Below are 15,232 nucleotides of genomic sequence, written 5' to 3' on the forward strand. Positions count from 1 at the left end.
GAAGCAGGGTGAACAGAAACCCATACACGAGCATCACTTTCGCTTTCACTGTCCTTTTAAGTTTCACTGCCTGAAGACAGATTCACTTCATCATCACTGCTGATGAGAGACTCTTGAACATCACTACTTGTTTAACTGTCAAGAGCATGCAACACTTCGGCTGCTGATAAACGTTTTTTTACAAGACACCATTATGAGGCTAGGAGAAGAAGCTTCTACACTGTTGCCTGGATAACTTTCAAGACTGCTTCTTACATAAGACCCACCTATATCGTTGCCCGAGTAATGCTCGGGACTTACGCTGTTAGCACTTTTACAGCTTGAGTAATCCTCGGGTCTAATACTTAAGAGAGAGATGTCTGTACAGTTGATCAAGTGACACTCAGGACTAACCCCTTTAGCACTGTTTTCACAGCCCAGGTAAGTGCTTGGTCCTAATGCTAAGGATATTAAACTTAACAGTTTTGGTCTTTGCATATACACTCTTCAAAAACAGTGGGGATTATCTTATGGTTACTTGACGCTAGTAGTTCAATCACCTCTATGCCCCGAGATCTTTCTGAAATATTACAAAATACTAACTCAGTACAGACCTCCCACCACAGTTGGAGCTTTAACATATTGTGTTAAAAGCAGTAACTGAATACATTTTAAAACTACTGTTCTTGTATTCTGCCATTTACAAAGTTAGTCCAGTTAATATTTGGGTAGTTCTAGTTCCCATGTCTATAATATCCCCCAATAAAGTTGCCTTTTAAATATTACTAAAAATACATCTACTGTATATCACACTCCTAAAATAAGGCCATTTAAATGCTGTTTGGCATAAACAGCACCCCCTAAACCTCCTTCTGTTCGGTCTTTCCTTACTAAAAAATGTGTACCCATCTATGTTATAGTTGTCCCCCATCTTTGCAATTTAGCCAGGTTTTTGTTATTACTATATGTTAATTCTGCTCAGCTACATACAATTCCAAGCTATTTTAATGTGTTACCTACTGTACTTTAAGTGCCAAACTTTGGGTTACAATTTACTTTATTATGCATATTTATTATTCACCTCTTCACGTACCATTCAAACCCTGACCTCTCCCCCTTCCCTAGTTTAAGCAATCCTTAATTAGTTACAGTGGTGCCCTTCTGCTTCAAATGTAACCCTTCATGCCTGAACAGGTCCAATTTATTCCTAAAGTAGTCTGTATAAACCTATACTGCAGCAATATTTAAGTCACACGTTAAGCCTTCTTATCTTCACAGTCTTAACTGAACTGGTATGTGACATTGATAGAGCTTTGGAGAAGACTAACTTGTCATTTCTGCTCCTCATCCTAGCAACTAACTCTTTAAATTGGATTGCAGAACTGACAGCCTGCCTTTATATATTTCACTTGCGTCAACATGAACAGTGAAAGTTCGATCCACTTCCACTCTAGCCACTCTTTCCAGGGGGATCTCCCACCTGTGCATCCAGTAGGCAACACACTGTGCAACACTCTTTGTCGCTGGAACAAACTTGTTCTTGAATCTCCAAATATCTCACCTCTTTCTTTATGTGGTCTGATTTTGAGATGGCCCATTGGGGCTTCTTATGCCTGCCTACCACCTCAGAATCTTTAAAGACAATGTCCAGCTCCGCAAGGTGTTGAAAACAATTTGACACTTCCAGTTGTGAGGTTGATGCCCGCAAACTGAGTACACCCTCTGCCTGACGCCTTTTGATCATGACCCACTTATCTCTATGTGTCTGATCTGGAGTCTCCGCCAGCACCACCTTTGGGTTGCACACTCGCTCTATCTACTACAATGCATGCCAATCAACTCCTCCAGTTCAACGACCCTGAGCTTGAGGTGTTGTATCACCTGACATTTCCTACAGCCATTTTCCAAAAAAGTCCAACATCCAGAAGGACTTGCATTGAACTGGCCTCATTATTAAAATTTGGCCTTGGATTTTAATGGATAAGTTCTGTATTTTGTCAAAGTTATTTCTTCACAAACATGATATACACACATTTGCCATGCAAAATTGTGTTCTAAATTTAGTTAAGCATTTTCTATAAATAAAAAATATATATATATCTTGCTTGTCCTGACACTTTACAATGCAGAGTATGGGGCATGGAAGAAAAGCTTAAAAACTTATCAAATACAATCATTTGTCATGCCGATACAGAGGACATATAATTGGTAATTTGAGAAATGTATATAATGGTTCCTTAATAACACTGTTGTGTACATGAATAGTAGTGATATAAATACCCTTTTTGGGAAAGACTGTCTTTAAATTATTGTAATTTTCCTTTTTTAATACTTTTTTCAGATTAAGGGAGAAGCTGAAGCTTTTGCTGTTAAAGCCAAGGCCAAGGCTGATGCTGAACAGATGGCCAAAAAGGCAGAAGCATTCAAGCAGTATAAAGAAGCTGCAATGGTGGACATGTTACTGGAAAAACTTCCTGAGGTAATATGTTTGCTTGTAGTGGATTGTACACTTTTTTCAACTTTGTTATGGCTAGATTGACCTGGCTTTTCTTTTGTTTAATGATAACATGTTTTAATTCTCTCGAAGGTATATTAACAGTGTTTTGAGTAATGTGTTAGCCAAAAATTAATTCATTTTTTAAGTAATTTTGTGCAGCATATTGATTTCGGCTAAAGGGTATTTAAGTGAAAATATGTGGTTTTTAATCCAATTTTTAAAAAAAAGCACTAATGGCATCATTTATAAAGCCGAATATTACTATCCTATAATTGTGAAAAACTATAAGCCACCTTCTTCTTTCGTCTGCTCCCGTCACAAATTATTCCTGACGCTCTTCTCCACCCATTCCACCCTGCCTGCACTCTCTTTTCACCTCTCTTCCACAATTAAAAAAACAAAACTATAAACCTATTACTGTCAAAAGTTATTTTATTGATAACAAACTCGGGATATATATATACATAATATTTCATGCTTCCATTGATACTATAGTACAACCTATAGTACTTTCAGAAAGTAGTCACTCAGTATTGATTATTCTGCTTTGTTGCAAAGTCATATAAAAGCATAAATAAATGGGATTTTTTCTACTCCAGTAGAGGTATTTCTCTGCAATTTTAAACTTAGTTTTTTGATGTCTTCAGATTAAAAAGCTGAAATTTACTTAATTTCTAAGTATTCACTGTAACAAAAAAATTTGGGCGAGGTATTGAATTTTAAGAGATTCGAATGTTAATGTAAGGTTATGTTGTTTATGACTGCACCTGTGTTCTTCTATGTGATTTCATAATAAATTTGATTGACTTTGAGGTGTCAAGATGAGACGTTTATCAGATTATTAGAAAGGCTTTGAATCTTCCTAGAACTACCAGCAAGTCTGTTGTAACAAAATATAAAAATTATGGTACAGCCCAGATATTACCAAGATCAAGCCATTGTACCAAATTAAGCAGATCAGCAAAAGGTTGGGATTTTGAATCATTACAGAGGGACTTGGGCAGATTTATGGTAGATTAAATTTAAGTTACAGTGGGTATAAAAAGTCTACACACTCCTGTCACAATTGCAGATTTTATGTAATAAAAAATGAAGCCAAGAGAAAACCTGTCAGAAATATTCTACTTTTACTGCAAAATTGTAATCTGTACAAAGAAGGTGAAAACAAATCAGAAACTGTTTAATGAAAAAGGAATAAAAAAACAAAACTTTTGATTTTATTATAGCGCTCAAGCATTTTGGTTAAGAGTCTATTAGTTTGGCACATCTGGACTTGACGATTTGTGCCCACTCCTCTGTGCAAAAAATTTCCAGATCTGTCAAATTACGAGGGCATCACCTGTGCAGAGGTCTCTTCAGGTCACTCCACAGATTTTCAGTTTGCTTAATGCTGGGCCATTCCAGAACACTGATCCGCCTTTGATGAAGCCATTGTTTTCTTGATTTTGATATATGCTTTGTGTCGTTGTCAAGCTGAAAGATGAAGTTCCTCTTCATCTTCCTAGCAGATGCTTAAGGTTTTGTGCCCAAATAGAGTGATACTTAGAGCTATTCATGGTTCCATCCACCTTGAGTAAGTCCCGGAAGAAAAGCAGTCTCAAACTGTGATGCTGCCTCCATTATGCTTCACTGTGGGTATAGTGTTCTTTTGATTACATGCTGTTGTTTTTGTCTTCTCGTCAAACTTGGTGGGATGTCCTGATCTTGGTAAAGTCACTATTGAGCCGGATTTTTCTCTACTTGATGATAACTGTCTTCACTGTGCTCCATGGGATGTTTAATACTTTGGGTACTTTTTTGTACCCCTTTACTGATTGATACCTTTCAATGATGAGATCCTGCTCATGTTTTAAAAGCTCTTTGGAGTATGTTGCAACCAAGACGATATCAGAATAATCCTTACAGTTTCAGCCAAACTTTTTAACTGAGCTCAATTGATGTCAGGTGTATAATTACTACTTTAGACTTACTATGATTGGATGATTCTACATGTAGCCACATCCTTGAATATTAAAGGGGGTGCACACTAATGCAACCAGGTTTTTGCAGGATTCTTTTTTTCTTTGTTCAGTAAACAATTTCTGATTTGTTTTACCTTTTTTGAATAGTTTGCAATTTGGGAATAATGGTGGAATAAGGTCTGACAGAATTTAGCTTAGTTTAATTTTTTATTACCCAAAATCTGCAATTTCGGCAGGGGTGGGTAGACGTTTTGTATCAACTGTAAGTAAATGTAAAAAATTAGATATAGAAGTAGTAATTTTAGATTTGAATACACAATGGAAGGTCTGAAAATTGAAAATGCACCTTATTAACGGAATCTAGGAGTTTTAGTGGACTCATCACAATCAACTTCCAATGTTCAGCAGCCATTAAGAAGGTTAACAGAGTGTTAGGTTATATACCACATTATGTGTAGCACAAGTCCAAAGGAGGTTATGCTCAAGCTTTGGTAAGGACTTACATGGAGTACTATGTTACATGTTTGTCTCTGGGCTACAAAAAAGACATAGAAGCACTAGAAAAAGTCCAGACAAGAGTGATTAGGCCAATTCCAGGATTGCAGGGATGAATTATGAAAAGACAGTACAGAGACTGTTACTTTAAAATGAGTTCAATAAGAACACTGGAACACAGTTGGAGACTTGTCAAGGGTTTATTTTGCACAATAATATAGGAATTATGTCTTCACACAGAGAACCATAGAGGCATGGAATACGTTGCCAAGTAGTATGGTAGACAATAGGACTTTATAGTCTTTCAAAACTAGACTTATTTTGTATTAAGTGGATAGCACTGGCAAGCTGTGTTGGTTTGAATGGCCTATTCTTGTCTAGATTGTTGTAATGTTCTAATATTAAAAAAAATAGGTTGATTGTCAGAAAAGTGACTAAGAGACAATCTACAACCATTCAGACACATTCCTGAGGAGGAAGTAACTTCTGAGAGAGTCCAAAATTAGTTCCCGCCTGGGGTTTGCTAAAAACCATTTGACAAAACTTGAAACATATTAGAAGAAAATTTTGTAGTCTGTTAAAAGTGAAATTAAGCTGTTTGACTTTAAAATAATGCATACTGTTTTGATATAAACCAAGTGCATCCCAGCACCTAAGTAACACCATGCTTGCCATCAACCATGATGGTGGAAGTATCCTGGTCAGTAGTGGCTTCCAGCATGAGGAACTAGAAAGTCTATTGCTTGCTACAGTACTTTTATAATTAATCAATCTGGAGAAATAAAAAAAATCATAATTAAATTTTTTAGTTCATTGATCTGTTGAATTAATTGTGTTAATGAATATTGAGAGAAGGATGTTAAGGATAGAGCTGGCAGGAAAAAGGAAAAGAGGAAGGCCTAAGAGGAGGTTTATGGATGTGGTGAGAGAGGGCATGCAGTTGGTGGGTGTAACAGAGCAAGATGTGGAGGACAGAAAGATATGGAAAAAGATGATCCGCTGTGGCAACCACTGACTGGAGAAGCTGAAAGAAGAAGTGAAATGATATTATGATGACTAATAGGAAAAGTTTGCTTTCAATCACCAAATGCAGTATAGACCATTCAGGTTGTTGACAGCTGGAAACCTTAGACAAATAAAGAAATGGTAGTCAGAGAACAATGGTGAAACTCTTTAGGGGAAAAAAACAAAAATAGTGGAAACTTGAAAGATTCTGAAAATAGAATAAAAAAAAAGTCAGATTTCTTTGGGACATCACTGAGGTGACAGTGTATGAGATTTATACAAAAAAAAAATGATGTTCATCATAAAGTACTCTGCTGCTTTTGTTCAGATTGACTAAGGCTCAAGAGGACTTAATGCTTTTAAAGCTCACACCTTTAGGGGAAAATAATTTATTTGATATATGAATTACAACTTATCCATCTTTTTCTGACCACTGATGCTGTGCAATCTAGTTCAATAAGCAGTTACACGTACTCTGTGACTAAACCAGTGCTGTGCACAAATGTTTGAAATCTGAGGTGTAACAAACAACTGTGTGATTACTCACCATTGCTAGGATTATTGCCCCAGGAAGACTTCTTTAAATAATATACAGTAATCCCTCGCTACATCGCGCTTCAACTTTCGCGGCTTCACTCTATCGCGGATTTTATATGTAAGCATATCTAAATATATAACGCAGATTTTTCGCTGATTCGCGGGTTTCTGCGGACAATGGGTCTTTTTACTTATGGTACATGCTTCCTCAGTTGGTCTGCCCAGTTGATTTCATACAAGGGACGCTATTGGCGGATGACTGAGAAGCTACCTAATCAGAGCACACAGTTAAAGTTCCTGTGTGCTGATTGGCTCAGCGACGGAGTGCTGCATTAACTAGGTAGTCTCATCTCACTCATTCAGCATTAACGTGCTTGTGCTACTGCTTCAGGGGCCGTGTCCAAGCGCGAACAGAAGATGCAAATGATTACAGAAAAGGTAAAAGTTTTGGATATGTTGAAGGAAGGGAACAGGTACACCGCTGTAGGACACCATTACGGCATGAGTCTACGATTCTTTTTATTTAAAAAGGAGGAAAAGGATATAAGATCTACAGCCGCAGTGTACTTTAACCAGGGTGCAAAACGAGTTGCAAGTGGACGTGATAAGGCAGTAGTCTGGATGGAATCTGTTTTAGGGATTTGGATTGAAGACTGCACAATAGCATGAAGAGGCTCCTTTAGAAGAGCTGTAACGCTGTCCTTTGTTGTGCAGTAAAATTAAACTCATCGTTATCAGACAAGTCGTCGTGTCATTGTTGGTGAGTAACCATAATTATCTACGTACAGTACTTATTACATGTACATATTTTAGTGTTACTGTACACACATTTTACTGTATACAATTTTTCTTGCATTGTACGTATTTATTGCTGGTGGCCTGTCTGTCGTAATGGCTGGAACATATGTGATATCGGAGACACTCGATATCTTTAAAATAATATTTTTAGGTTTTACTGTATATAAACTGTGTTTACATACATAATTTCAACGAATTTTACCTAATATCTAAGAGAATACAAAGGGTTTATGCTGTATAATTGTGCAGGAAATGTTTATAATAGTGTGGGAGAGTTTATAAGGGCTTAAAATATATAAAAAGAACCATATGAACATATGGTTTCTACTTCGCGGATTTTCACCTTTCGCGGGGGGTTCTGGAATGCAACCCAGGCGATGGAGGAGGGATTACTGTACAACAATTTATTTTCATCATGTATATTTTGAGCACTGTTTCAGGTAGTGTACCTGAATCTCATTGTATGTGTTAGCTTATCTTATGTAAGTTTTGAATAGTTGAGTGATTACAAATGTTCGTCATAGACAAATTTAAGCTCTGATTAGCATGCCAATCAATATTTAACACAATGGCATCAACTTAACAATGTGAATAGCTATCTAACTGTTCATAACAGATAAAAATATTCGTATTACATGTGAAGTACACCCAATAAATGCTTTACATGCTAAGCTGAAGCCATACTACAGACTTCATTAAATGGTTACAGAACATGGCTGACAATGTCAAGTGTTGCTGCCTCCTACAAAGCAAAGCATGGTTTGGCATTTACTTTTGACACTGAACAGGGCTCAGCATTAACAGTTGCCAGTGCAGTTTGCAACCAATTCTTGGCCTTTGGTTGAAATCTCTTTATTAATGTAGCATTTCCCCAAAATCCCAAACTCCAAAGTGGATCAGAACTAGCTGCATTTCTCATTTATGTGTGATTGGCAGGTCAATGTACTACTTACTAGCTAAATCACTAGTTGATTTTATGATGAAGATCAAATTTAAGCTGCACTCTTACATACTGGACTTTGTGGCTTTCCTTGTTGCCAGTAAAGCAAGTTAAACAATGACTTGCTGCTATGCAGGGCTGTGTGAGCAAGATGCACACGTAACAAAAATGTTAAAAGTCTTCTTTAGCTCAGTGGTAACATCCCTGACTTGTAATTGGAGTGACCCATTCAAATCTAGCTGGGAGATGAACGTGAAGAGTTGAAAAATCTGACAGACCTGTGGCACGGCTGTACTAAGATATTTTAAATTATTCTAATTAAACTCCTTTGCAACTGGCATTGTACCTTCTTGTACACTGTTGAGTGGCATGTTTTTTTTCCTCATGAAGTCAAAAATGTTGGGCACCTTTTGTTAACTAAAGCAGGTTAAAATATTTGACTTGCTAGACCCGGGTTCGCTTCCCAGGTCCTCCTTGCGTGGAGTTTGCATGTTCTCCCTGTGTCTGCGTGGGTTTCCTCCGGGCGCTCCGGTTTCCTCCCACAGTCCAAAGACATGCAGGTTAGGTGGATTGGCGATTCTAAATTGGCCCTAGTGTGTGCTTGGTGTGTGGGTGTGTTTGTGTGTGTCCTGCGGTGGGTTGGCACCCTGCCCGGGATTGGTTCCTGCCTTGTGCCCTGTGTTGGCTGGGATTGGCTCCAGCAGACCCCCGTGACCCCATGTTCGGATTCAGCGGGTTGGAAAATGGATGATTAACACTCGTGATTATTTAAAAAACTCTGAATGTATTCTTTAATGATGTTAAAGTTTATTGAACTTACTGCATATAAATCTCATAGAAGACACAATACTAAACATGTAAGGGAGGTGTTCTCAGCTCTGATGTGAGCAATTTAGCTTTAATATGGAATAACTCGAGATAGTATTTTTTTTAAATGTTAGTATATGATCACTTTTTCATTTACAAGCCAAAAAAGAAAAGAAAATCAAATGTCACCATTTTAATAATACTCTACTTAGAAACTCTGTTAAATGCTGTATCCATGACCATAACTTGATACTTTGGGAATCATCATTATAAATGGTAATTGTTATACTTTAAATATTCTCCAAAAGATTTGATTCTAATCTTGTAAAGTTAAACACACCTTCACAGTGCTCTGCAGTGTAGTACCAGCCAAGATCTGCTTTCACGCTTAGCTGGAACTCTGCATCTTGTTAATAAAGGCGGAAAAATTTGCAAGATGAGTAAATGGATGGAATGGGATAAGGTAAGCATGCCACTGCCATTGTACCCATTAATCCCATACCACTCCAGCTAGAGCAGTGACAAGTGGCTGCAGCACTGTTTAGGTATGTTGGTTATCATTGCATCATGCTTTCTTTGAGCATTTCGAGGTGGGGGAAAATGTGGAATGTGTGGAGGCCTTTTACTCTAGGCAGTTAATTTACATGTAAAAAAGTGTGTTATTTAAGAAAACTCCCCACATTATATGTTTGAGGAGTTTCATTCTCAGAGCCATTCTGTAGCATTGTAACTGTAAACGTGTCTGTCAGGATCATCATTACCTAGAAACGAACAACCTTCTGTTGTTTACTTATAAACAAATAAGGGACAATTTCTCATTTTTGAAGAAGCAACAAGGCCATTTTTTTCTTTAACATACAAGAGGATAGAGAGCAAAATTATTGTTTAGTACAGCTTTTCATTTACCCGATGAGAAAATAGACCATCAAGCTATAAACCTGAAATGCTTCTTTTTTTTGTCAAAAAGAACCTGCCTGTAATTTAATTTCAGTTGACATCAGTTTCATTGTTGTTTATTTTTGTTTTGCACTGAAATATGCAGAACATTGTTACTTGTTTTTGTTTACATGACATTTAGCATGTGTATGTATGTATAATAAATTGTTTAAAACATGTAGCATTGCACTGTCTCAAAGATATTTAAATTGCTGATAATGTGCTTAAAAACAGTACAGAGTCTAGATTTAGAGGATTTAAGAGGATAGAATTGATGGGCCTTGTTGGACTTAATGGCCTTTTTCAAAAACCTTTTTTCTAATGTTCCAATATCTATATTGTTGATTTATGCTATAATGATCCTGGGCTTTATGCTCTTAAAATTACTGTCAGAAATAGGAAAACTTTTTTTTTATTATTATTATTAATAAAGCACCTTTCACAGAGTCATAAAGAGCTTTACATCATAGAAAACAATTAAAACACACAGTTACAAACAGTACTGGATACAATTAAACTAACATTTCAACAAATGAACTATAAAACATAAGAGCCAAAATGGATACCAATATGCTAACCTAAAAAGCTGCCTTTTGAACTGTTTTTTTTAAATATGTCAAGTGTATCAACAGCCCATAAAGCACAAGGAAGGCTATTCCACCATTTTGGTGCAACGGACTGAAAACCCCGATCCCCACGAGTCTTTAGCCGAGTACATGGAACAATAAGAAGGCCCTGGTTACATGACATAGTTAGGTCCATAACTATTTGGACAGAGACAACTTTTTTCTAATTTTGGTTCTGTACATTACCACAATGAATTTTAAATGAAACAACTCCGATGCAGTTGAAGTGCAGACTTTCAGCTTTAATTCAGTGGGGTGAACAAAACGATTGCATTTTTTTTAACACCTTCATTTCAGGGGCCCAAAAGTAATTGGACAATTGACTCAAAGGCTATTTCATGGGCAGGTGTGGGCAAGTCTGTCGTTATGTCATTATCAATTAAACAGATAAAAGGCCTGGAGTTGATTTGAGGTGTGGTGCTTGCATGTGGAAGATTTTGCTGTGAACAGACAACATGCGGTCAAAGGAGCTCTCCATGCAGGTGAAAGAAGCCATCCTTAAGCTGCGAAAACAGAAAAAATCCATCCGAGAAATTGCTACAATATTACGAGTGGCAAAATCTACAGTTTGGTACATCCTGAGAAAGAAAACAAGCACTGGTGAACACAGTAACGCAAAAAGACCTGGACGTCCACGGAAGACAACAGTGGTGGATGATCGCAGAATCATTTCCATGATGAAGAGAAACCCCTTCACAACAGCCAACCAAGTGAACAACACTCTCCAGGGGGTAGGCGTATTGCTATCCAAGTCTACCATAAAGAGAAGACTGCATGAACGTAAATACAGAGGGTGCACTGCAAGGTGCAAGCCACTCATAAGCCTCAAGAATAGAAAGGCTAGATTGGACTTTGCTAAAGAACATCTAAAAAAGCCAGCACAGTTCTGGAAAAACATTCTTTGGACAGATGAAACCAAGATCAACCTCTACCAGAATGATGGCAAGAAAAAAGTATGAATTCTGAGGTGTTCAGAGACCTACTGTCTGCTCAAATCCAGCTAAATGCAGTCAAATTGATTGGGCGGCGTTTCATGATACAGATGGACAATGACCCAAAACATACAGCCAAAGCAACCCAGGAGTTTATTAAAGCAAAGAAGTGGGAAAATTCTTGAACGGCCAAGTCAGTCACCTGATCTTAACCCAATTGAGCATGCATTTCACTTGTTGAAGACTAAACTTAGGACAGAAAGGCCCACAAACAAACAGCAACTGAAAGCCGCTGCAGTAAAGGCCTGGCAGAGCATTAAAAAGGAGGAAACCCAGCATCTGGTGATGTCCATGAGTTCAAGACTTCAGGCAGTCATTGCCAGCAGAGGGTTTTCAACCAAGTATTAGAAATGAACATTTTATTTCCAGTTTTTTAATTTGTCCAATTACTTTTGAGCCCCTGAAATGAAGGGACTGTGTTAAAAAATGTTTTAATTGCCTCACATTTTTATGCAATTGTTTTGTTCACCCCACTGAATTAAAGCTGAAAGTCTGCACTTCAACTGCATCTGAGTTGTTTCATTTAAAATTCATTGTGGTAATGTACAGAACCAAAATTAGAAAAAAGTTGTCTCTGCCCAAATATTATGGACCTAACTGTAAGTGGGTGATTGGTAGTATAATGTAAAATATCTGAAATATATTGTGGTATTTGACCATGCATACCTCTGTTGGTGATAACTAAAATTTTAAAATGGATTCTAAGGGGCCTGAGTTGCCTCGAAAGCTTGCATATTGTAATCTTTTTAGTTAGCCAATAAAAGGTGTCATTTTGCTTGACTTTTCACAGGATTCCAATAAAGAGAAGATAAAATTGAAGTAATATGAGACCACTTACTGGAGCGGGTTAACAATCTAGCAGCAGCATTTTGAATACATTGATGGCGCAGCAGCAACATCTTTTTTTAAACATGTAAAGAATTACAGTAATCAAGACGTGAAAAAAATAAAAGCCTGCACTAACATGTTACTTTGACACAATTCATCTTAGCTTTGATTTAATCCTCCAATGATAAAAACAAGAATGAGATAAGGATTTAACATGAGCATCAAGGTTTAAAGATGGGTCAAACATAACACCCAAGTTCCAGGCACAAAATTTAAGGTTGAGTGAAACAGCTGATAACCTGAGATTGATCTCTGCATGCAAATGAGCAATTATTGGAACCTTTTTTTTTTTTTTTAATGTAAAATGTAAAAATTTAGCAGCTAGCCATTTATTAATTTCACTCAGGCATTCAACCAGGGCAGATAACTTATGAAGGTGTTGTGATTTACAAGAGCATGGAAGCTTAAAGTTGTCAGTATAAATATGAAATATCTTTAAAAGAATTTAAAATTTGAGCAAAAGGAATAATGAATAAGGAAAATAACACTGGCCCAAGAACATATCCCTGCGGCACTCCACAAGACAAGGATGCTTGGGCTGACGTACTCACTCGCACTAACTGAGAAACTCCTTTATGCCAAATAAGTAAACCAGTCTAAGGCATTTCCAGAGATACACACGCAATTATTTAACCTATTAATTAGAAGCATATGGTCTACTGTATCAGATGCTGCACTATGATCAAAAAGAGCATGGACCGAATACTTCCCCACATCAATAGCCATCAGAAGGTCGTTACCCACCTTAAGAAGTGCCATTTTCTGTGGAATCTTGTTTTTTAAACCAAGACTGAAATGTATCTAAAATTTAATATTTATTAAGAAAAGCAGTCAGCTGTGATTTGACTACCATTTCTAAAATTTTATTTAGGAATGAGTGTTTAGAGATAGGCCTCAGACTATTATGATCAGAGGGATTAAGATTAGGTTTTTTCAATAAAGGCTGCACAGTAACGTACTTGAAATAAGTAATAAAACACAGTGAGGAGAAAATAATTTATCATGGACACCAAATTTAGGCTAATCAAGTGAACTCATAAAAAAGAGACAATAAAAGAATATCCAACTCATAAGAAGATGGATTTAAATTCTTGATTAAAGTAAGAACACCATCTAGATACAGAGGAAAAGGAAATCAAAAAGAAACCGCACTGGGATCAGCCTCCACCAATTTTTGGAAAAGCAGAGATATTTGGTCGAATGGAAGTAACTTTCTCAACAAGGTAGTTGAGAATATTATCACAGTCAGTGTTGGGGGAAAAAAACAGAAACACTAATAGAGAAACAATGTTAGAAATAGAGTCAAAACTTTGGAATTAAGTGTGCTATTTGATACTAAGTACAGTAATCCCTCCTCGATCGCGGGGGTTGCGTTCCAGAACCCCCCGTGAAAGGTGAAAATCCGCGAAGTAGAAACGATATGTTTATATGGTTATTTTTATATTGTCATGCTTGGGTCACAGATTTGCACAGAAACGCAGGAGGTTGTAGAGAGACAGGAACTTTATTCATACACTGCAAACAAACAGTTGTCTCTTTTTCAAAAGTTTAAACGTGCTCCATGACAAGACAGAGATGACCGTTCCTTCTCACAATTAAAAGAATGCAAATATCTCTACCTCTTCAATGGTGTGCGCGTCAGGAGCAGAGAATGTCAGAGAGAGAGAGAAAAGAAAACAATCAAAAATCAATAGGACTGTTTGGGCTTTTAAGTATGCGAAGCACCGCCGGACAAAGCAGCTGCAAGGAAGGGAGCAATGTGAAGGTAGTCTTTCAGCATTTTTTAGAGGAGCATCCGTATCCGTTAGGCCAGTGTGTGAACAGCCCCCCTGCTCACATCCCCTCCGTCAGGAGCAGAGAATGTCAGAGCAAGAGAGAGAGAGAAAAGCAAACAATCAAAAATCAATACGTGCTGTTTGATCTTTTAAGTATGCGAAGCACCGTGCGGGAAGCATATCGCTTGACAAAGCAGCCACAAGTAAGCCTAGCAAGGAAGGGAGCAATGTGAAGGTAATGTTGCAGCGTTTTTTGAGGAGCGGCCATATCTTCTAGGGGTGCGAACAGCCCCCGTGCTGACAATATATTTCAGGAGTTTTATTTAATACGTAATACGCGCTCTGGTTGGGTAGCTTCTCGGCCATCTGCCAATAGCGTCCCTTGTTTGAAATCAACTGGGCAAACCAACTGAAGGAGCATGTACCAGAAATTAAAAGACCCATTGTCCACTGAAACCCACGAACCAGCGAAAAATCTGCGATATATATTTAAATATGCTTACATATAAAGTCCGCGACAGAGTGAAGCCGCGAAAGTCGAAGCATGATATAGTGAGGGATTACTGTACTCAAAATACAAAGACCTAGCATTCCTCACTGTGTTGTTCTAAGTGCAACGATGGTCTATTTGTTTGTTAAAATAATCTCTGGTAGTTTAGGCTTTTTTATGCAGTTTAATTTTATTTACTGCTGCACAGTACCAGGTAAAAAAAAGAAACTAAAAAGAATTAAGTTTGGGTAATAAAAGTTTTAAATAATCCTGCAAGGCACAGTTTCATTAATAAGTTTGCGCACTTGTAGATCATCTCAATTACTCCCAATATGGTCTGTTAAAAGTGGCAATCACATTTTCAGTTTTGCAACCAAAAGCTGAATCAAAATTTCCTGTAGTGACAGTAAACCTTTTAATTTTTGTCACCTGTGCCAGATAAAAATGTTAGAAAATGATATATTAGAAAGAAAAATTAATCAAAGTAATAAAAACAAATCTACTTT

General features: G+C 37.3%; 1 protein-coding gene across 1 annotated transcript in view; it reads left to right on the plus strand.

Moving 5' to 3' along the window:
• LOC114656464 (flotillin-1) overlaps positions 1–15,232 on the plus strand; it is a 168,715-nt gene that overhangs the window by 139,230 nt on the left and 14,253 nt on the right. The window contains exon 11 of the mRNA XM_028808129.2: positions 2,321–2,458. Within this exon, the coding sequence (XP_028663962.1) occupies positions 2,321–2,458 (138 nt within the window). The remainder of the gene's footprint in view (positions 1–2,320; positions 2,459–15,232) is intronic.

The sequence above is a fragment of the Erpetoichthys calabaricus genome, chromosome 1, assembly GCF_900747795.2.
Source record: "Erpetoichthys calabaricus chromosome 1, fErpCal1.3, whole genome shotgun sequence".
Lineage (NCBI taxonomy): Eukaryota > Metazoa > Chordata > Cladistia > Polypteriformes > Polypteridae > Erpetoichthys > Erpetoichthys calabaricus.